At 36.9% G+C, this 23,454-nt stretch overlaps 1 protein-coding gene across 3 annotated transcripts in view; it reads left to right on the forward strand.

Annotated features, from left to right (window-relative positions):
• cdh13 (cadherin 13, H-cadherin (heart)) overlaps positions 1-23,454 on the forward strand; it is a 284,768-nt gene that overhangs the window by 184,766 nt on the left and 76,548 nt on the right. For all 3 annotated transcript variants that reach the window (XM_026287280.1, XM_026287281.1, XM_026287282.1), the window contains one exon: positions 9,964-10,142. In XM_026287280.1, coding sequence (XP_026143065.1) covers positions 9,964-10,142 — 179 coding nt within the window. The remainder of the gene's footprint in view (positions 1-9,963; positions 10,143-23,454) is intronic.

Here is a 23,454-nt window from a genome sequence, read left to right on the forward strand (position 1 = left end):
CAATTCAGTGTTGACAGGCCTAGTAATTCTCTGCGGTTCTGTCCTAAAGCAGCGAAGTTCTAAAAGCCTCTGACATGTAAATGACCATCGTCTCGTAAATCTATGAAGTGTTCTCATTCAGAAAGCAAGATTTGTTTTTGTCAAAGACTCTGTCTTTAGGGTTTCGACAGCCCTGTCGTTGACAGAGATTATTATTTATTTTCCCTTTGAGTTTCTTTGGACACTGTAGGGAAAGACTTAAGTTCACAAAGGGAAATGAAGAGCAATTTTTGTTCTGTAAAAAAAGGGAAAATAATATCCCCAGGCGCTCTTAGGCCAGGGGCATAGTGGATTCTGTGAAGAATAATTTCAGCTGTGTCTTCGCATGCTGTGGTCTATTTGCTGTAGTCTTCGGTCTGTGTTCAGTGAGTTCCCCATGTGTGCTTGTGTTAGCATGCATGCTGCTGTCAGTGTTAAGTGTTACCTCTCGTTGATTGTGCGAGTGTTTGTCAGAAAGGTGTCATAAGGCTGCTGCCTGCTGTCAGGTTGTAGAAGAGAGTGTGTAACCACACAGCACTGATGAGATGTCAGAGACCGTCCACCATTACATTACAGCTCCTGGTGGAAACTGTGGGTCAGTAGAAAGAAGCAAGCAAGAAAATCATCCCTAAAGGCATAGTCCACCTATCATTTATTTACCTTCATGTCCTTCCAAACCTAAATGTAATTATTTCTTCTGCTAAACACCAAAGAAGATATTGCGTAGAATGCTGATAACCAGATAACCCGGGAAGTTTAGGATTATATTAAGTCAGGCAAACATTAAACCTGAATGATACAATCTGAGCTATTTGTTTGCATTGCAAGAAGGCTTGATGTCATTTCACCCAAGCTTGGTGTCTCCTTAAACATAAATTTTGCCCCGCTGAGGACTGCCATTCTGCGTTCTGGTTTGATGAGCACAGCCATAGTAAGACACACATTAAGTCTTAGCCGCAGTGATGTGCGCATTAAACCGTACATATGCTGCGTGCTGCCAGGATCAAAACGGATTCCTGCTGCTTTACGGATGCACTGTGAAACAGTTAGCTAATGCAGAAAGCTCCCACAGAGGTGTTAATTAGATTTTTTCATCTGAACACGACTGTAAACATACTCTTGCACTCCCCCTCAGATATACAAGCACAGACACAAACAAATTTGTTATCTAATTGAACACCATTTCATTTGATGATATTCATTCCACTCCATTTCCATTGCGTGTACACATTCTCGTCCACCATCGGCCTCGTTTGCATTACTGGAACATGTTATGTAGTAAACTTAATAGAAATTAATACACAGTGTGTAGCTAATAGGAAGAGATGACATTCTGCACCTTAATCAGCTGCCACCTTTTTCCTGTGACTGTTGTCCTTTCCCTAAACTAGTAAAACAAAAAATGTGAAAGCTCAGTTGTTTTTAATTTGTGAAGAAATCCCTCAACAAATGACATATTTGAGTGGTTGTTGGAACAGTGTGTTAACTGTGCTAGTGTCAGGGCAGTGATAGGTTATTTGCACTTGTATTGAAGTTGTTTGGACAGTTTTTCCTGAGAGTTTGTTGGTTTCTAATAGAAACAGTTCTGTACAGAAGTCTCTTTCAGGCGTTTTTATAGTGAAATATTTAGTTAAACGCTGCTGTTTATCACAGTTTGCAGCTCAGTTCTTATGAAATATTATTATCATTTAAAATATATATTTTTTATTTTAATACATTTTAAAATGTAATGGGAAATCTGAATTTTCAGCAATATTGCAGTCTTCAGTGTCACGTGATCCTTCAGAAATAATTCTAATATGCTGATTTGTTGATCTTTCTTATTATTAGAAATGTTGAAAACAGTTGTGCTGCTTAATATTTCGGTGGAAAGTAAGATGGCTGCTGAAGTTTTTTTTCCAAAATGGTGAAAATATTTTAGAATATTACTAGGTTTAATGGATTTGATCATATAAATGCAGCCTTGGTGAGAATAAGAAACTTCTTTCAAAAGCATTAAAGAATCTTAATGATTACATTCTTTTACAGTAGTGTATATTATATTATTTAATATTATATTATAAAAACTGCCAAGCACCTGGGTAAAGATATTAAAAATAACCCAATAAAATGACCCAACAGGGTGAACCCAGCACTTGGGTTAAAAAAAAAAAAAGAGTGTAGAGTGTATTATATTATATTACATTACATATTGTCACTTTATCATTTTGTCCCGAAAGCTACTCTTTAACTGTAGTTGAAATACTTTAAATAATGTCTAGCTTTTGAAGTTGCTTCATTGTTTAATCAACTCTTTGTGTTTATGGGTACATGTGGCTCTGCATTGGAAACTGTTAGAATGAGTGAACAGCATGTTTAAGGGATAGGAATAATGGTGCAGGTAGAATTTAATTAGTCGGCTGTAGGCTGTAAAGGTGAAGAGGTGGAGAGAAGAGAGGTGTGTTACTGTCATTCTGTCACAGAACACCAGACCACCTTTACATAGTCAAAGACCATTACATACCATTTCCAACTAAAATTAGAGGATTCACTTCAGCAAACACATGCAGTTGTCACTCCCAAAACTATACAGTCTGTTTTTGGCGATTGTTATGCAACATCTGTGTCTCATTAAAATACATACTTTTAACAAACGCCACATCAGATGTTGTTTGCATGCAGTGTAAAGACCATTTCTGCTTGCTTTTATTTCTTTCTTTTCCAGACACCCTTGCATTCTTTTCTTTTTCTCTGTCATTTGCTTTCTCATCTTCTCTCACTCATCTCACTCACGCACAGAGACACAGATCGTGTTAATAAGTGCTACCTCTTGCTCTCTTCTTTCATATCTGTAATGGAGAAGCTGGTGACAAGGACGAGATGAGAGAATGATGTGTGGCTTTATGCTGCAGCACTTTCCACTGCAGGCCTGGGATCAAACTGGACACACAGATTACATTTCTGTGTTTACTTGCCTGTGTGCGTTGTGGGATTTTTTTGTGAGTTACCAGAGCTCTGTGGCTTAATGAAAAAAAAAAAAAAAAAAATGTGGAAGTGCAAGTTAAGGATTAGATTTTAAGAAATTTTTCTTAGTTTTGAAAGTCAATTTTTGTACTGTGTTGGGCCGCCGCTTGACGTCCAATGTAAAATCACTGGTGTTATTTTATAACAAAAGGTTGCATAGCGGGGCATTGTGACACTGAATTGTGTTGAAATAAGATTGATTCTTTCATTTGTAAGCCTCTATTTTTACCTCCTGAACAGTTTTAGCTTCAGTCCTGAGAAACTAAGTTTTTTTTAGGTTATACATTTGTCAGTCACAAAGGATGGTTCGGATCTCACATCAGAATTGTAGAAGTGATTTATGGAAATGATGATGGCTTGATGAGCACTTGTTGTATGCATTACATACAATACCAAAACAATGAAAGTGTTGGTAGTCCATTATTACCCTTTTAGTGGTGCCCTGAAGTTCACCTTTTATGTAAATCATAGATAAAAATGGAGGTTTTACCCTCTTTGGTGTTCCTTTGGGATCTGACAAATGGTGCTTTAGAATGAATCAATTATAATTAAATGGCTGAGTGTTCTCTACTTATACGAACAGTTCATTGTAAATTCTGTCATTATTTCTTCACTGTCATGTCATTCTAAACCTGCATGCTGTTTTTTTAACACTTTTAAAAAGATGTAAATAATTTTCAGACGCCTCTTTTAAATGCAATAACAAAAAGAACAATAAAAGTATCATAAAAGTCGTCCATATGGCTTTATAGGTCTTCTGAAACCATGCATTGGCTTTATATAAAGAAACTTTTGTTGTTCATGGATAATCTTGCCCTCTAGGGAGATATTAGCTCAAGAAATGGAACACGAGTCAGTGAATTGCATTCAGAAACTTCCTTTGGTAATGAGTCTATCTTTTTATATGAATCATTTCAGAGTACTGGTTGATCCTGTTCACTAATTGGACTGATTAGTTCAGGAATGATCCAGTTCCAATACTGTTTCTCACAAAAAGCTATCGTATGGCTCCAGAAGATTTGTATATACATTATAATGACTTTTTTTATTATTATTATTATTATTTTTTGGCAGCAGTATAAAAGTACTCAATTATACTTAAGTGAAAGTAAACATATTGTGTGAAAAAAAACCTGTACTTTAATATTACAAAAAGGAGAAGTAACCTAGCAAAATGAAAACAGAAGATTTTCTTGTTGCATCACATTGAATCATCTTCTCAATGCAAAGTGAAATAAATTGCATGAAGTGTTTCGTCAGACAGACATACAAAGGTTTGGTTAAAACGGGGAAAACAAAATGAAATGCAGTAGCACTGGTCAAAAACATCTGTCTGTTGCATAACACCAATTCAAATACAGTACAGTGGAACCCAAATTTAGCCCTTTAAAGGATCCTCCATCTACTACAGTCTCTCGCCATTCTATATGTAGAAGACTTTCTTTCTTAAGATTGCATTTCACCTTGGATGCTTTTCGGTTGAAGCTTTCTTCTTAGTTTTTTTCTTATCAGCTGTGTACATTAGGGTTGTATGTTATATGCAATGTTGTTAAATGAATGTTTATTGCATTATTTCAGTTCAGTTTGTGTTACCATGATGGTGTTTGCGGGAATGACACCGTGCACCTTCCATACTTGTTAGCGTTTAAAAGCTGCTAGTGATGAGCTTTGGTTCATCGAGTGACTTTCTCATCAACACTTACTTTTTGGTGGTTATCAGTGTATTACAAAGGTACAAAACCTAAAAAATGCGTAACCTGCTAAAATTTTATGAAAAAAAAAATAAATAAAATTTTATGTTTTCCTTTAGCTTAGGTGCAGCATTTTACAATGCGAGTGTGAATGTGTGAATGCGAAGTTTCAAGTGTTTCTTCCATATACAGCAATGTTTCTGCTATGGGACTACACTTTGCGGGAATGAGTAAATTGCAGAATTGCAGGGGTTTTGATAAAAATGGTGCTTACTCGTCACAGTGTAATGAAACAACAGGAACATTGAATAGCCAGACTATGCCTGCGGACTTCTTTTAGACAGACCACTGAATTTCACTTGAGTGCCTTTAACCAAGGGAGAATAGGCAAGCTGGTTCTTTCAGGGCAAAAAGGCCGCGGATTTCACCGATGTGCACCATTCCACATTGTAGTCCATTTATCTTTTTCCAGAACCACTAGATGTATTGAATTACCTCTCAAAATGAAGGGTAATAGCGCTCTGTGCTTTTCTGTTGCTATGTTGCAGAGATGGTCTATAAAAAGCCACACTATTTAGAATTTTGTGCTTTTTGAAGTCTCACACCAATTTTGTGTGCTGCAAAGTTTCAAACTTGTCCTTCTCCATAAATCTCCATCCATTCTTGAAAAAAAAGAAAAAAATAAAGTAATTTGGTAGATTTCGGATAGAAGATTAGCCTCATTATCTGCGTATTTTCAGTTTAGCCAAAGTCCAAAGATAGCGCAGTGATCCCTTGTCCAGTAGCTTCACTGTCTGTTTGCCCTACGGACCTCTCACCCTTCCTCTATCTCGCTTTTATCCCGGTATCTAGTCTGATCACTCGCTCACACACACCTGCTCCATCATTATTTCATCCTGTCTCAATCTTTCCCCCCGTTCTTTCCTATTATAAAGCCCATCACAGAGTGCGCTGGCTTCCCCAGTGTGAATGAGCCTGAAGTCATATCGATTTCCCTGGATGTCTGTAATAGAGGATCTGCCACGTGTGACACCGGCCTTGTGTTGGAGCACTGTAGCTCTTACTTTCTTTTAAACTCTCTTTGTACAGCGCTGTATAACTGAAAACAGAGAGGTAGGCTAAATATGAATCGTGTCTGCTGATGGTGTTGTTTATTTTGCACATGCTGTTTGCATTGTTTTAGCACCTCAAGGAATTATGAAACTGTTAAAAATGCAGTTGTTCTGGCAAAATTAGCACTGAATGTGATTTGCAGTTCTCTGCTAGGTTGTTAGGGGTCTGGCATACTTTGATGGGATGGTATGGTTACACCATGGGAGATTTATATTTATATTTTTGTTTTTGTTTGTTTTGATCTGAAAGAACACTAGTGACATTGTTTAGTGTGTCTGTGGAATCCTTTGAGAGGGAACAAGAAAAAAGCAAGAACAAGAAAAAGGGATTGAGAAAAAAGGAAAAATGGTCTGATTTCTATGAACCTTGTCCCGAACTGTCATTGTCAGGATATAAATATGCCTTTTTAATGGCGTGACACATTTTGAGTTATTATTATGTAAAACCTCTCCTCCACAATAGCTGAAGGGCCCAGCTTTTTAGCCAGCACTTGATTTTAAGCAGCTGGGGCCATGTCGAAGTGGAAGGTGCCCTGTGGAGAAGCCCACGGTTTTGGATGGTACGCACTGCCTTCAGTTCTGGAGTGGGGCTATGTGATTGGCACCCACCGGGCTTCAGCTGTTGTAAGAAGGCAGAGATGCCCACTGAAATGCCTTGATCTTCCAAACAACACATTCTTCTGCTATATCAGAGCGCAACAGGATGAGAAGACGAGAACAGTGTGCACAACAGATAAAGACAGCACCCAAGGTATAGTCTGAATGAGAAAGATTTAAATTATGAATTATCATTATTATTATTGTATACTGTAAAAAAAAGTACCGACTGATGCCTCAGACAAATCATATTGAAGATTTTTTGTATAGCAGTGATTTGCATTCACTTTTATTTTTTATACAAAATAATATATATAACAGATTTTTTTGTCAAGTCAAGTCACCTTTTATTTATATAGTGCTTTAAACAAAATACATTGCGTCAAATCAACTGAACAGCATTCATTAGGAAAACAGTGTGTCAATAATGCAAAATGACAGTTAAAGTCGGTTCATCCTTAAATTTAGTGATGTCATCTCTGTTCAGTTAAAATAGTGTCTGTGCATTTATTTGCAATCAAGTCAACGATATCGCTGTGGATGAAGTGAATCCAACTAAGCAAGCCAGAGGCAACAGCGGAAAGGAACCGAAACTCCATCGGTGACAGAATGGAGAAAAAAACTTTGGCAGAAACCAGGCTGAGTTGGGTGGCCAGTTATCCTCTGACCTGATGAAACCAGTAGTTCAATTCCAGGCTGAAGCAAAATCAGATTGTGCAGAAGAATCATCTGTTTCCTGTGGTCTTGTCCTGGTGGTCGTCTGAGACAAGGTCTTTACAGGGGATCTGTATCTGGGGCTGTAGTTGTCCTGGTCTCCGCTGTCTTTCAGGGATGTAGAGGTCCTTTCTAGGTGCTGATCCACCATCTGGTCTGGATACGTACTGGATCCGGGCGACTGCAGTGACCCTCTGATCTGGATACAGACTGGATCTGGTGGCTACAGAGACCTTGGAATAAGATAGAAACAGACTAATATTAGCGTAGATGCCATTCTTCTAATGATGTAGCAAGTACATAGGGTGTTATGGGAAGTGTTCCCGGTTCCGGTTTACCTAATTAATGCAGCCTAAAAATCCTTTAACGGATTTGGATATTAAAAGCATATTAGTATGTTATGCAAGAGTCTGTCTGCCTCCCGAACAGTGTTAGGTAGGTTATTCCAGAGTTTAGGTGCCAAATAGAAAAAGGATCTGCCGCCCACAGTTCATTTTGATATTTTAGGTATTATCAAATTGCCTGAGTTTTGAGAACGTAGCGGACGTTATGTTTACATCTCCTACTTGCCTATTCATACTATGGTTGATTTCAGTATGCCAATGAATGTTTTCAGTCTAAGTTAATGCAGAGTTAGACACCGAGCCTGATATCAAATTAACCGCTCAAGTCAGGCATTTTATGAGACATTATTCATTTCAGTGTTCTGCCTCTTGTTCAGTGTGACAAGATGGTGGAATTAAAAGGGAGAAAGAAAGAGCCAGAAAGAAAAAGTCCTCACTCTGACTGATCCCATAGCCCCAATTAGATGAACAGAGTTGATAATACAGTAATGGAGACCCGCAGATTCAAGTCTAGCCATTTCAGGTCCTCCCATTAAACCTTCCAATGTAGTTAACATTGATTCCGCCTTGGCGCTGGGGAGAGTATGGACTTCATAAAGGAAGACAATAGCTCCTGAATTGGGCTCAGCTTTGACATAATTGCCTCATAATTGCATAGCAGTGATTTGCATTCACTTGCTGGCCCTTCCCATCAACCAATTAGATCTGCTTGTTGATTTATGTGTGTGCTGATGGGAGCTGATGGCTTTTGTCATGGTTCATATTGATGAGCGCTAAATACCTCATAGCTTTTTGATCTTTATGAGGGTGCAGGAGGAGAACAGGTTAAGAGAACTACAAGAACGGGATTCCGAATCAAGGGGTCTTGTGGTGATTAGGTTGATTATGCTATTCTTTCACAATTGTTTGTTCAGTTGTAAAAATGTCTTGATTATGAATGTGCTCTATACATAAACAGAATGTTTGGACAGGACTAGTTTTCACTGACAAGGAAATCAATTTCTACTTAAATGTCTTAGAAAAGGAATAGTACTAAATTTGTTTTCTTTTGGCTGAGAGATTGATTTTGATAGGATTTACAGTCATTGATTTAACTTGGCTTTAATGGAAAAACATAAAAAGAAGCTCTTCATCTTTTTTAGGCAAATTCTTTTTTTTTCTTCTGGTGTTTAGAAGTTTCTGAAGGACAAATACAGGTATCTATCTATCTGTATGTCTGTCTCTATCAGGAGCCAATTTGGGTAATTATGAATAAATAATCAGATACAAATGATATGTACATACACTGGCCCACTCTTAAAATTGTATCTTTGCACATTATTTTCTTCTAAAGAACTATTTTATTCTTTCTTTCTTTTTCTTTCTTTCTTTCTCTTTGTTTCTTTCGTATGAGTGCTCTTTTCTGCATGCTTGTCTTTCCTTATGCGAATGAGAGAAAGAAAAAGATTGCATGTGTCTGTGTGTGTGTGCAGTCATGCTGTGCACACACTCATATGTGTGTCAGTGTGTGTTTCCGCGAACACAGAGGTCGTATAACTTGGTGTAACTGAACTGTGAAGTGGAACCGCTCGCTCTGACTAGCGGTGTCACGAGAGAGCCCCGCTTTGAGCTTCAGCATGTGTAATTAATCATTAGAGGTGTACTGCTTAACCGTCGCCTAATACCATCTCTCTCCCTGCGCTGATACTCACTTCTCCCTTAATTACTTATAATTGCCTTTTACTCATTTAGACTCTAAGATGCTAATATTCCTATTTGAGGGGGTCTGCACATGTCCCCACAGTTTTTTATTTTTTTATTTCTCTTTTTGGTGCCTGTTGGATTTATGCCGTACAGTGCGAGAGCTCTTGTAAAGGCTGATCAGAGGTTAACGTCACTGATAGAGGCCATTAACTTCAGGAGATATATATGACTTAGCCTCGTGTCACTTTCTGGACACTGTGACTTTGAGAGGCTCTGGCTCCATTTGCGGCCCACTTTTGCGGTTGAGCACATTCAGATGAGACGGAGGGGAAATGAAATAGATGAACAGCGTCGCTTGAACTGTGATATCGCCCTCTCTTTGGATACTGTCGAGCTGCTGTTCATTCCGGAGGCCACGTCTGAGAGAGGAGGCGAGCTGATATGTCAAGGATTGAATAGGATTACAGTTCATCTGCCAAGAACGGCATCCTTATTTTAGATGCACTACAGTATAAAACTCGGATTTGCTGGGAGGATCGGAACAGGGTTCTTAAAAGTAGACTTTTGCTCTTTCGTATTTTGTGCCATGAAGCCTCATTCAAAGTGCGTCACCTTCTCTTGCTCGGGTCGCCGAGTTCAATCAATTAAAGTTTGTTCGGCTTTGTGGTTTAATGAAAAATGGCAGTCACAGTGGTGTCAGTGTACAGATAAAACCTTAAGAATATAGTTGGCACCACACCGAGTAGCATCCTGCCCATTTGTTTCCATTATAACGCATTGTTTTTCAACTGTTTTTGGCAGGCACCACAGTGATGACCATGACAGCTTACGATGCAGACGATCCCAACACGGACAACGCTGTACTGCGCTACATCATTGTGAGACAGCTTCCCGATAAACCTTCACCCAATATGTTCTACATCGACCCAGAAAGAGGCGACATTGTCACCGTGATAGCACCCCACCAACTCGATAGAGAGGTATGTGCTTTCTTTGAGTTCCTTTATGGATGTAAGTTATGAATTAATGGCAAACTGGTGAACAGTATGATGTTTAATCGCTGGTTTACTACAAATTTCTGGACCCCCACCCACAGCTGGTGATGTCATGGACAAACTTTGTATCAACTTAAATAAGCAAATTTATCCCTCTCTTAAATTCCTTTATTTTCTCTATAACAAGGTTTAATCAATTTTGGATTATTTAAAATCTTGTTATTTTTTATATGTAAAGTACAATTGAACAGTCTTCAATGTATTTTGAATTAATACATAACAAAAGAATATGATAAAATTATGTTTGTAAAATAGTAGTTAAAAAAGTTCAATTATCACATACTGTGAAAAAAAATAATTACCATTCCAAAATGTAAACGAAAATTGATCCGTGACATTTATGATTATATATATCAAATAAATGGTGTTCTTTTGAAATATAATACTGAAAATAAATATATCACTGTTTCAAAATTTATAATAAGAATTATTTTTTTAAGCAACAAATCATTATATTAGAGTCATTTCTGAAGAATGACCTGGCAAAATATTCAGCTTTACCAACGTAGAAATAAATAGAGTTTAAATATATAATAAAAAAAGAAAACTGTTATTTGAAATTGTAATAATATTTCATAATATTATTATTATCTTAAAATTAGTATGACTGTTTTGCAATATTTTTACACTGAACAAATAAAATAAAAATGTGTGCGTATAAAATATTTATAATATATTTTTTAAATAATTTTGGTAGTGTAAATATAATCTATCAAATGTAATTAAATAATATAAACAATTAATTGTTTGTGATAGCTAATGCATCAAATAATGTTAATAAATTTGATCTTATTGTAAAATCTTTTCCATCTCTCTTTGAATTTCCTGTTCTGTTCTGAATTACTTTCTATTGATATTTCAAGATTCCTGACATTTAGAAGTGTATATCTCATGAGCAAAAGCAAGTTTACAGCATGTTAGTGATGTTGGCACTGGATTTAAACCTCTACGCAAATATTTGTGGCTTAAACATTCATGAGAGGAAAGCTATACCACCATTCAGAAATATCTTACACTGCTGCTTCAGTGTGTCAATCAGCCCAGGTCTTATTTAGTGCCTGCAAATCAATTTTCCATATAATACGAATGGCAAATTTACAAAATGTACCACAGATATTTCCAAAATACCCATTTTAAAGACTGTCAGATCTTGTAACACAGCTGGCTGTTTTCTTAAAGCTTTATGGGTTGAACCTCTAACAGGAGGGCCGACAGAATGGAGGCTTTCTGTTCAAACCGAGCTCTGCAAACAAGCAAGCAAACATTAGGGGGCAAATCTGTAGGGACAAACAATAACTGCGGTGTGTTTTAAAGTTTAACTATCCTCAAGACACCTTTAGAGCAAGTATATTAGAGCAGATTCCTCTGCATATTAAAGCAGGGGTTTTAACGTTGTTAAGAGATGGAAGGTTGGTATCTTGAGGACAGGGGGTGTTAGTGATGCATGCTAATGAGCAACTGGAAGCAGCGCTTCCCAGTTCCTAAGCAGAGCGAGACAACAGCATGATTGCTTTTTCTGCGGGGTGACGAATGAAGGAACATCAATTCGGTCCGCTGCTGGAAGAGGAATATTAGCTGTTGTCAGACATTTAGAGCATGCTTTAATTGAGGTTATACACACTTATCCACCAACATCGGCTGTGTCCGACAAGGCCAGTAGAAAACCCTTCAGCTGGAACAGAGCAAAGCCATCATTAAATGCATGTTTGTATGCGTTCCAGAGCATGTTTGATAGTCGGGTTGACATTGTAATTGAAATGTTACTTGAAAGCTGTCTGAATGTAGCCGTTTATTCTGATTTCTTCATGGTGAAACACTGGATGTTGACAAACTGCTCTAACTTTCACTGTCACCGCTGCGACTCACTGACACCATGTTTCCTCTGCACGATTCCCGAGAGTCTGTGCTTCATTGCAGTTGATCTCATATGTGACAGATGTTTTACACAATGAGCTCCAGGGGATTTCAGGTGTGTCAAGGAGACAGGTGTGTGTTGTTTCTTTACCAGATTTTTTCTTTTTAGCTCTTGGTATTTTTAAAGTTCATAATTTTGCCCACAACGGTGTCGAGAATTGGTTTGTGAAATCTATTGTTTGACTGGCATAAAACAACCTGTATCAGAAATTAGATATAGCATTATTAATATATATGGTTACTCCACCCCAAAATGAAAATGTTGTCATTAATCAACCTTGAGGCTTGAGACTGTCCCATGGACCTTAGTCGTCGTCAGAATACTCCATCTGCCATCAGACATGCAATCTGGGTTATATGAAGCGACGGGAACACTTTTTGTAAGCGAAGAAAACAAAAATACGGAGGACACAGAAGAGCATACGCAGCACAGTGATACGGAGTGACACAGAGGAGACCGTTGACAAATAAATTATTGAATAAAGTTGTTATTTTTGTTGGATGGAGATAGAGTGTTCTGACAACGACTTTTCTGGACCTTGACACTGTTATTTACTTGGCAGTCTATGAGACAGTCTCAACCAAAATATCTTAAATTGTGTTGCCGAAGACGTACTGAGCTTTTACGGGTTTGGAATGATACGGGGGTAAGTAATCAATGACAACATTTTCATTTTAGGGTGGAGTATCCCTTTAATTTTTTATTTAATTTCCCTTTAATCTGATCAGGTGCTTTCCAGAATATATTGTAGACTTCTAAATCTTCCTCCATTTGTCTGTACATGACAAAGAAAAAAAGAAAGAAAAAGATCTTTGAAATTACATAACATGTCAGTTTTAATTCTTAACAATAAAACTAATCTGAATGCAAAAAGTCATTTGAATGCATATCGCATTGTAATTAAGACGTCTGGGTTTGTGTGTAGAAGCTTCCCAGAAAGACGTGTGAAGGCAGCACACATCTGATGCTGCACAAGAATCAGACAGGTTGATCTAAATAACTAAATGCACACTCGCATAAAAATATTTCAGTAATAATGGCCATTTCAGCTAATGGCTTGTTGACAGCTTGTGAAACAGTTTTCTCAGTGCACACATCTTGTGAAAGGTCAGGGGTGCCTTTTCTTTCCGTTACTTCTCAGAATAGCATGCATGACTAATAATGTTTGTGTGTCTGTGTTTTAAGCTTCTGGTAAAGTACTTGGTGTGCTACATCAGATCAGATTATCCAGGTAGAACTCACTTGTCAGAAATGGGAACATCACAACTTGGTTAAATTACATTCTGTAATCTTATGTCATAGTAACTATCAACTATGTGAAACATAATCTATTATTAACTGGAACAACAAAAGCTCTTATATAAGCCCAGATCTAGTCCTCAAACCATCATCTGTTCTTGTGCAGCAGGCAGCAGATGCCCTTTCAAAAAGATAAGGAGGATGATCACATGCACCTGTCACGGATTGATCTTTTCCTCTGATTGGTTCAGAAGCTTGCCATACTGATCCTACACACATCGCCTGTTCAGTAATGTAAATGATCACACAGTGTTTCAGTTACGCAACCTCTGAACATTAACTGGGCTCTGTGAAGATGTGTGCATATGGATGTGTATGAGTACTTCCTTTTAAATATAAGTACTAGTCTTTGGGAAGTTTCCATCTTTTTTTATTTATTTATTTTAATTAACATTTTATACAATTTTATTGTATTTTATAATATTTCTGCAGGAGTACTTTGTTCAGTGTTTTGTTTTTATTTTATTTTAATTAGTTAATGTGGTTTGACTTAACATTATTAGTTATTACTACATTATAAGTATATATTATTTATATATGTAGTACTATTGTTTGTTTGTTTAAAGATGACTACAATTTAGATGACTTAATAGATTACTATTTTATTTTATTTTATTTTATTTTATATAAAAAAAATAGTATCCTGAACAAATGGCATTCATTTGCCAAATCAACACATTTCTCACACATCCATAAAAGTTGGCTTGCACATCACAAAAGTCTGCATTTCTGTTTGAAGTTTAGTTTTTGAGTTTTATTTAGACTTGGTGACAGATTGCAGGCTCACTTTGGAGGGCGGTCACTGTAGGACCTTCTCAAACTAACTTCTGTGGTCAGTCTGCTATCGTGGGCTACCCACAGTGCATCTGCTCCGGGTCCTGGCAATCTGAGTCCTTCCACTAAATCTGACAGACGATTGACAGGCAGAGTACCCCCACCTTTGTGTCATAAGCCCAAATGACACAGTAGCAAAACAGACATCTTAAAATCGATACGCAGTGACAGGATTCTGGCAGTCCTCTTACGGAGTATGTCTAATCATTATAGTCCTGCTTCTGATGGCCAGTCTGTGGTCAGATAAGAGCTCCTTTCTGAATCCTAGTGAGCTGTCTTTCTGTCAACTTGCCTGCATAGACAGAGTTTGACATCAGCATGCTATCAAACTAATGATGCTGGGAAGAAGTAAAATACATATCACATACAAAAAATTTATATAAGAGTTCATGTATACAGTCAATACATTTTGGTATTGAACAAATATAATACTATTATATAAGTTATAATATATAATCACTGAACAAAGCCCTATAATTATATTTATCAGCATTTTGTTTGAATCATATAGAAGCCTGTTTCCACCATGGAAACATTTTATCACTATTATGTTAATATGCATTTTTGCATTTGAGTTTGCATCTTTGTTTTATTCCACCACAGAATAAGAAATTAATAATAAAAAATGTATGTATATGTATATATATATGTATATATATATATATATATGTATGTATATATGTGTGTGTGTGTGTGTGGATATATACTTTTTTTTGTTGTTATCATTTGCAAATTTATATTTCACATTTCGGACTTTCATTCTTAGAATTGTTAGTTAACTATTGCTTCTTGCAATTCTTTATATCTCACAATTCTGAAAAAAAAATAATAATAATATGAGATAAAAAGTCACAATTACCTTCTTTATTTATTTTTATTTATATTTATTATTGATCTACCCATATCATCCCGTTCTTCCATATTATTCTGGCATTATGAATGGATATTTCCAATGTTTCCAACTCGCCGCAATGCATTTTTGTAAATGTTACCTTAGATTTTGGCCAAAAGAAAGTATTTTTCCACCTTCACATCAAGAACACCTCTATCTTACCGTAAATGCTGTCTCCAAGTACCTCAGGTTTCGGAGAAGAGCTAAAAACAAAACACTTGTTTGTCTTTGAACAGGAACAAGATATTAGAACCTCTCAATGGCACATTAAACAGAAATTGTGTGAATATTGTTTCAAGCTCTTACAAGCATTTTAATATTGTATAATTTATTTAGACACAATCGAAGTGTGAATTTGAAACCTTGTTGCGTTTGTAATAATATAAACATTTTGTGCAATGATTACAGAGAGCGATTTAAGGCCAAATTTACAATCCTAATCAAATGAAAATAATGCCGTATAAACACATCGGCATTCATTTCTTCTGCATGCACGTGCATAGACACACAATGGACATCCAATTACTGTGAGGTCGTGGCGTAGTGATTTCCCATACTGCCACCGCGTTCACCCAGGACCCAAACGGTCATTCAAATTACAGCTTCACCCTCCCCTCAGCGCTTGCCCGCAAAATAGGCTTTTCATACATGCTTTTCAGACCTCTTTTTAATCGGATCTCTCCCACATAATTGAATGTCAGTCGCCATATGAAGATTCTTTCCCGCGCTCAATTAATGAATCATTGTGTTTGGCAGGATGGCTAGACAAAACAGACAGCAAAATATTTACTCCTGCAGGTGGTTCCCGAGTTATTATGTTATGTCATCTAAATGCAAATATTACAGTGAATGCATCAGGGGCGCGAGTGATGATTGAAAACACTGCATTATTGCTTGATTTGATGTGCACTTCTCTGCATAAAAGATATAAACTGTCATTTATTCAGTCATTATTATGTAAAGATTGAGTTTAGTTGGCTAGGAAATAGACTTGTGACTGAGTTTATGCAGAATAAAGAGTGCTCTCGGATTGCCCCAGGACTATGTTCTGTGCTTTTTTTCTGCAAATTTCCCCTCTGTCTTTTATTCATCTTTTTAAATTCATTTTTACCTGAGGCTTTATTAATGATATCCAAAATTATTCTTCAATAAATTTGCAAATTACATAGCAGATTTTTTTCAGTAGTTTTGAGTCTCGGCGTAAAAAAAGATTTTCACTTTCTATGCCATTCAGACTTTTTTGTTAAATTTTGCCCCAATGCTGGGAGGCTCTGTCAGAATCATTTGTCATTTTCATTGTGACACATTGCCATTAGACACATGATACAAGTCACCAAACGTCAGTGCTGGGCCTTTGACATTATACTCGTGAAAACTTCACCCATTCCATCTAGCACAGTGGGCTTTAGACGAGAGAAACTCCATCTTGCGGTATGATAGACCCTAAACTTTGTTCATTTCTATAAATACACCAGGGGAAGGTGTAGTTTCTCTCTCTCCTTCCGTTTTACCGTCTTCCTATCTGTAATTATATCCTGCATGTCTACTGTGGCCATATTTGTGATCTGTAGTGGGCAAAAAAATGGTTTAACAATTGTGTCAAATATTAAAAATATGTTAGCATTTGTCAATGCATTAGGTATCTTGAATTTTCTTACTGCATTAATCCATATTGATTAATTCATACAAATTGTATAAATTCAAAGTAGTTAGTGAAGCATGAATTAAAAATGATCAATAGTATATTGATAAAATTAATTATAATGTAGATTATGAAATGCTGTAAAAAGTCATTGATTGTTAGTTCAAGCATATGCTAAAAACTTAAAGTGTTGCCGGCACAAGAGAGGAAATATACATTTATGTAAAAATAAATCTGTAACCTGTAAAATTATACACCCATTTTTCAATATAATGATATTAGTGACCCCTAAAAAAATCTCACCCAGACAATGAAAATTAGCTAAAAAGATGCTCACCCTGATGAGTTTGTTTCTTCATCGGAACAGATTTGGAGAAATTTTGCATTACATTACTTGCTCAGTTGTGGATCCTCTGCATTGAATGGGTGCCGTCAATTACAATGAGAGTTCAAGTCCATTACCTATTTTTTCACAGATGAAAATCCACCGAGAAGTGTTTTTAATTGTTTCTTATCTGTGCATATTTCTCTCATATTTCTCTGATTCATTTGAGACAATGTTTGATTATAGAAAGCAATATTGCCAAGGACTTTTTATTTGCTTCAATATTTTAGATGAAAGCAATAGTTTAAAGTTAAAAACTTCTTGATGGATTTGTTTATTACATGCATGCAGCTTTTTACAAAACTTGCATTGATGGACGTAATGCTTTGTGGATTATTTGTAGATTATTTTAACATTTTTATCAGGGGCATTCTGACGGCACCCGTGTACTGCAGAAGATGTGCGATGAGCAAGTGATGTAATGATCAATTTCTTCAAACCTGTTCCTATGAAGAAGCAAACTCATTTAAATCTTGAATATTACTTTCTGAATAAACCATTACTTTAAAGACATTTTACAGTTGTACAATAAACAATTTTGGCACTGTGTTGTATCACCATAATATTCAGTGTAAAGCGAGAGTCCTGAAGCAAATGTCTAGTTTGTCTGCACACTGCAAAGCTCATATGAGATTCACCCTGATCTGCCCTTGGGCAGCAGTGAGCAAACAAAGCTCTCTCGCAAGGGTTTCCACAGCACAAGGGTTAACATCTAGACATTTGCCTGGTTTAACCAGGAGAGCTACTTGACAGCAAGCCAGTTCAGCTGTGGTTCTAAAGTGCATAAAGCAGGTGGAGTCCATCTTGTGGGATTAAAAATGGCACCCTCTCCCTCTCTCCTCACACTCCCTCTCTCCCCTTTCTCCTCTATCACGCCTCTGTCTACTTCCATTAGTGTGAAAATGAGATTCCACTAATTAATTAGATCTCCTAGTGCTAAAGATGAAGATTACATCCCAATGAAGGTTAGAAGTGTCAATCACTTTTTTTCTTTTCTTTTTTTTTTTTTTAACTAGCTGTGGATTCCTGAAGATATATTGAGCCCCATGGGAATTATGGGCAGAAAAAAAAAGGTCAGGCTGTTAATCCTTCTACGTTATTAATTGAGCCCCGCTGATCTACTCAGTCAATAAAGGTGTGAAACATCAGAAATAGAAGGAAAACATATGATGAGTACTGTGGAACTTTGTGGAGAGAGACGTCAAATTGAGAAGTTGGAGATGAACATCTGAAGAACAATGCAGTACTAAAGGAACAGTTCACCCAAAAATAACATTTGTAATTTTTAAGTCATCATTTACTCACCCTAATGGGCGACGTTAGCCTCTTTTACCTCTTCTAACTGCTTTTATCCATAAGGTCAACATTGAACACCACTGACTTTTATTGTTTAGACAAGCAGTTGAAATATTCTTCGAAATATCATCTTTTGTGTTTTGCAGAAGTCAGTCAGTGATTAGTTCTGGAATGAAATGAGGGGAAAGTAAATAATAACAGGATTATTGTCATTTTGGGGTAAATTAACATCTCTTTGAGACATTTCTAGTGACATTCCTGTAAGTTTTCCAAATATGACCTTTCTAAAAAACCCTGATGTTGATTCTTATTGTGCATGTTGTCTATGATTCACCTTTATGAACTGAGTAAACAAGTTTAATACACTCCAAACGTCCATTAGCACAAACCAAAGAGGAACAAAAAAAAAAAAAAAAATAGAAAATTAAAATAACAGTGGTTGTTTTGCCTGCTGAAAAGTCCCTTCCCTGAGGACTTATTAGGACAGAAGTAGAGCTCAAGTTCCAATTTGCACTCATGGTTTGCTCTGTAACCACATCTTGTGTCATAAAGGTGAAAAAAGTTTCTTGTCCCCACTCTGAGCTCTGCCAAATCCCTCACATTCTCTAAAGTGGAGGCGTCCCTTACAAATGCACTGACTTTGCACTATTGAACTCTCCAGGACTTGGCAATAACAATCTAAGTGTAAAATATGCATCTCTTATTTTACTGGCAAAGAGTTGGGAGCCATCTAAGCACGATCTGTCCCCAGAATAGCGTAATATAATATGCAATTGTCGGCGTTTATAAGGAACGAGCAGGTAGGAGAAGTCTCGAGACGTTCCAAATGTCTCCAATTACCACAACTCTTACGTTCTGGAAGGAAATGAAGAGCGGGTATTATAAATATCTCCGACTGGCTTGTAAAAGTGTATTGGTGTTTTATTGGGAGCTGTAAAGCCGGGCCACGCCTGAACAGAAGCGGATAAAACTACTAACTGAAATAGGCCATACTGTGTGAGTGCAGATGGAGAAAAGAAAAGTCTGGTAGATTTCTGATTCCATCTCTGCTCCAGTTCAGGAAACTATATAGATGGCTGCACTTTCATCAAACTGTGGAAATAGAGGGTCACACACCAAGGTCAGACTTTAATTCCAGGACATGCCTATCGACTTGACCGCTCTTCCTGCTAATCCCATCCAAAGAAACCATCACCTTTCAGCCCACGCCCTGATCTCCAGGGTGGGATGCAGGCATTCAGATCCATGCATCTCAGATGGTTGTGTGGGTTGAGATAAGAACAGAGTTGGTTGTGTGTGCAGCCAGGAGGACGGAGGGGTAATGAAGTGAGTGATGAGTTTCCCCTCTTTCTGACTGAGCTTTGGGTCAGAGATCACACGTAACCATAGAGAGCGAGAGAGGCAGGAGCAGGATTTTTCTTTCATTTATCAGTCTGACTGGTTGACTCATGAGGAGGTGGAGAGGAGGATTCGGTCAGATCTGATCGTCCTAAGCAGGTCACTGGGCACGGTTCACAAAAGTAATAGGGTCCTAAAGGGATGGTTTCATCATGCCGAAAACAGTGATTTTGTTCAGGCTGTCCTATGCTATTAGTTCTTAAATACTGATTTGGTAACACTTTAGATTAGGGAACACATATTTACTATTAACTATGATTTTTTCTTTCAATAAACTTCTCATTTGCTGCTTATTGATACTCCGGGATCCAGAATATGGTCATGTATAATATGGCAATAAAAAGTGACCCTGGACCACAAAACCTGTGATAAGTTGCATGGGTATATTTGTAGCAATAGGTAACAATACATTGTATAAATTAAAATTATAGATTTTTATTTTATTCCAAAAATCATTAGGTAATTAAGTAAAGATGTTCCGTTATGATATTTTGTAAAATTTGTACCATAATATGGTGATGGTAATACATCATCTTATTTTTTAAATGTACTGCTTGTATAAAAGCAATGCATTTTGTGAGCAAGCAGGGTGTTTTTTGTTTGATTGAATGCAATGCATTTTGTGAGTCAACACGGGTAGTTGAAGGATAATGCTGATGATGTCATTGATTGTGTGATGTTATAATATAGCTTATTTTTAAATCTACTTTCTGCTTAAGTGCATTGCATTTTGTGAGCCAACCACAATGTAGTTTTTATTTGTTTGAATGCATCGGCTGTTGTGAGCCAACATGGATGGATACTTAGAGGATAATGCTTATGATGTCATCAGAGGTGTAATGATAATGGCAGTGCAATAAATCAGCTTACATTGTTATGTACTTTTTGAATGGCCGCAATGTACTACCTTGTTCTGGTATAAAACAGCAATTTAAAACTTCTCAGTACATTTCCCCTGCTGATGACAGTGGTGACAGCTGGAGGCAGAGGCATCAGTAGCTATGGGCTATTTTGTCTCTCTGCCAGAGTCTAGAGCGCTTTTCCAAACAGAGGACCCACTGTGCTGGATTCACTGGCTGCACGCTCACATCTGCACACACACATTTATCAGAGATGGAATGTAATGTCACCAAACTGTTTGTGTGTGTGGTATGTGAAGAGGGTTTATAATTTTTCAAAGTGTTATGCAAGTCATATGGAACGTTTATCCCTGAACCATAGAATCACTATGGAACAGGACACAGCTATATAATCTGGTTATATTAAATATAAAATTGAGCACAGCAGTAAATATTGCTAATATTTTACCCAATAAATTACAACTTTAAAGTATTGTTTATTATTTATTTATTTAATGGGGCATGATGGGCGAATAGGCTTTTGGTATACTGTATTTATGTAAAATTTCACCTCTGCGACTCCATAAACACAACATCTGTTCTTATACTCGGGTCCGAGACTTTCATGAATATGCATGCATTCTACAGATAAGCTGTTGTGAAATTCAGAAGTAACCTTCCTGCAAACTCTTTAATGAATTGCTAAGTTTGAAGTCTTCAGTATAGATTTTGTTTCTAGGCAGTTGGTTCAATTATCGATTCTGTTTTCCATGTCATTGATCATAGTCACTAATCAGGATGAATGCATCTCAGAATTGCACACTAATGTGGCACGCTATCAAAATAAAGGAGTTAAGTGGGTCCAGATAGGAGGAAAGACTCTTGCACCATCAGTGTTTATGGATGACTGATGATATGACACTTGCAAAAATATCATGGAGACCTTTTCAAAATTCAAAATTGCCAAAACAATCTATTGACCTGGGCAGAAAGACTTTATCAGTCTGTCCAAAGGAGCTCTTGAAAGGGCAAAGCGGAGGAATAGTGAAGGAAAGAGAGAGAGAGCAGATGTTTGGTCACTTGGAGCTTGCTCAGTCTCAAGGCTACTTTAAGCCGCAGAGAGAAACTAAAGGAATTAGCGTACATCATTAACTGAGACATTATTACCAGGAATCAGGGATCTTCTATAGTTTGATAATGTTTTTAAATATCTGTAACATTATACAACTTATAAAAATTATGCGCTGTAGAGCAAAACATACTGTAATAGTTATTCCTAAATAATTTAGAAAATAATTGGTATATAATTGGTATAATTTTTTTTTTTTTAGAAAATACTTGCTTTTATTTCTGTATTTATTTTCATCAAAATGTTTGGTATTAGCTAATACAGCCAGGAGAAATTGTAAAAAATAAATACAGTAACTGCATTTTGCTGCTATGGCTATTTTTAACAATTATTAAAGGTTAGAATAATCTGTGTATTGTTAAAGTTTTTTTTTAAACCTATATAAGGAACACAAATACACTTTGGTTTGTAGAATGTCCCTCTACTCTGTGTTTCTCCCATATTCGCTTCCTCCTAGGTTCTCTTTGAATTAGGCATGAATAAATTTGTCATCAGCCAATTTCCTTGGTTCACCCTGCATAGCTCAAAACATTTTGAACTTTAACTATTTTTATCCTTCTCCGTTTCCTCCAGGACAAATAAAATAGCAGGAAAAAAATACTTTTGTCACCTCTCAGTACATTTTGACATGAACAGGACCTTTCTAGTTGTTCCCTGAAGGAAAGTTGGTAGTTTATGGTAAGCATTAATATTTATTGTATTTAAAGTCAAATAAAGTCCCTTACTCGGCATAAACCAACATTAAGACCTCTCATAAGTCCCATGCTGTTCAAGTTCATAGATAACCACAGACCTGTAATTGAATAATTGACAATGAGGCAGAAATGAGCTGAATCTGCCTCATCACAATGGCTCAGTAGTTCCGGTGCTGGTCTCATTCAAATGGAAGCGGCACAGCTTCGACCCATTAGTGTCACCACAGGGATCTAAGGCACATTATAAGGCTGTCCGAAATATTCACAGTACAGAAAATGTTCCTTATAATTTTGACAGTTCAAAGGGCAAGCACAGGGCAGGGACGGGCTGATTGCTTCCTAGCAAATTAATTTCCACGCTTTCTCTGCCTCTGAAATGTCCAAGGGTAACCCCTATTATGACTTAATCTGCTAATATATGTCTTCAAAATGACAAGATGCTGATAGGTGATCTGAAAGTAGCGTAAATGGACAAATGAGTGAATGTGCGACATGCTAAACTTTAAAGTCAACGACAAAACAAAATAGAGATATTGTCTTTACTTGAATACCAGGGGAATAAAGTGGGTCCAAATGAAGATGAAGGTGACGGATGTGGTTTTGTTAGGGTTGTTCTGCTGTAGTGCTTACTTTCATTGTGCCCTTTCTCAGAGAGCAAGATGAATGTTTTAGACATGCTTGAATAGTACAAGTGAGTACAGTGGCAGTGATCTCCCAGCGCCCCTCATACACAAGCCGTTTATTGACTATTCTGACCTTAATCGAAGTCTTGTTGAGCAGAAAAAAAAAATGTTTAAGTATTACAAGTATTATTAACAGTATTATGAATGGCTATCTGTCTGTCTGTCTGTCTGTCTGTCTGTCTGTCACTGTTGAAAAAACTAAACAAAAAAATAATAATTTCAATGAAAAA

The sequence above is a fragment of the Carassius auratus genome, chromosome 18 (genome assembly GCF_003368295.1).
Source record: "Carassius auratus strain Wakin chromosome 18, ASM336829v1, whole genome shotgun sequence".
Taxonomy (NCBI): Eukaryota; Metazoa; Chordata; class Actinopteri; order Cypriniformes; family Cyprinidae; genus Carassius; species Carassius auratus.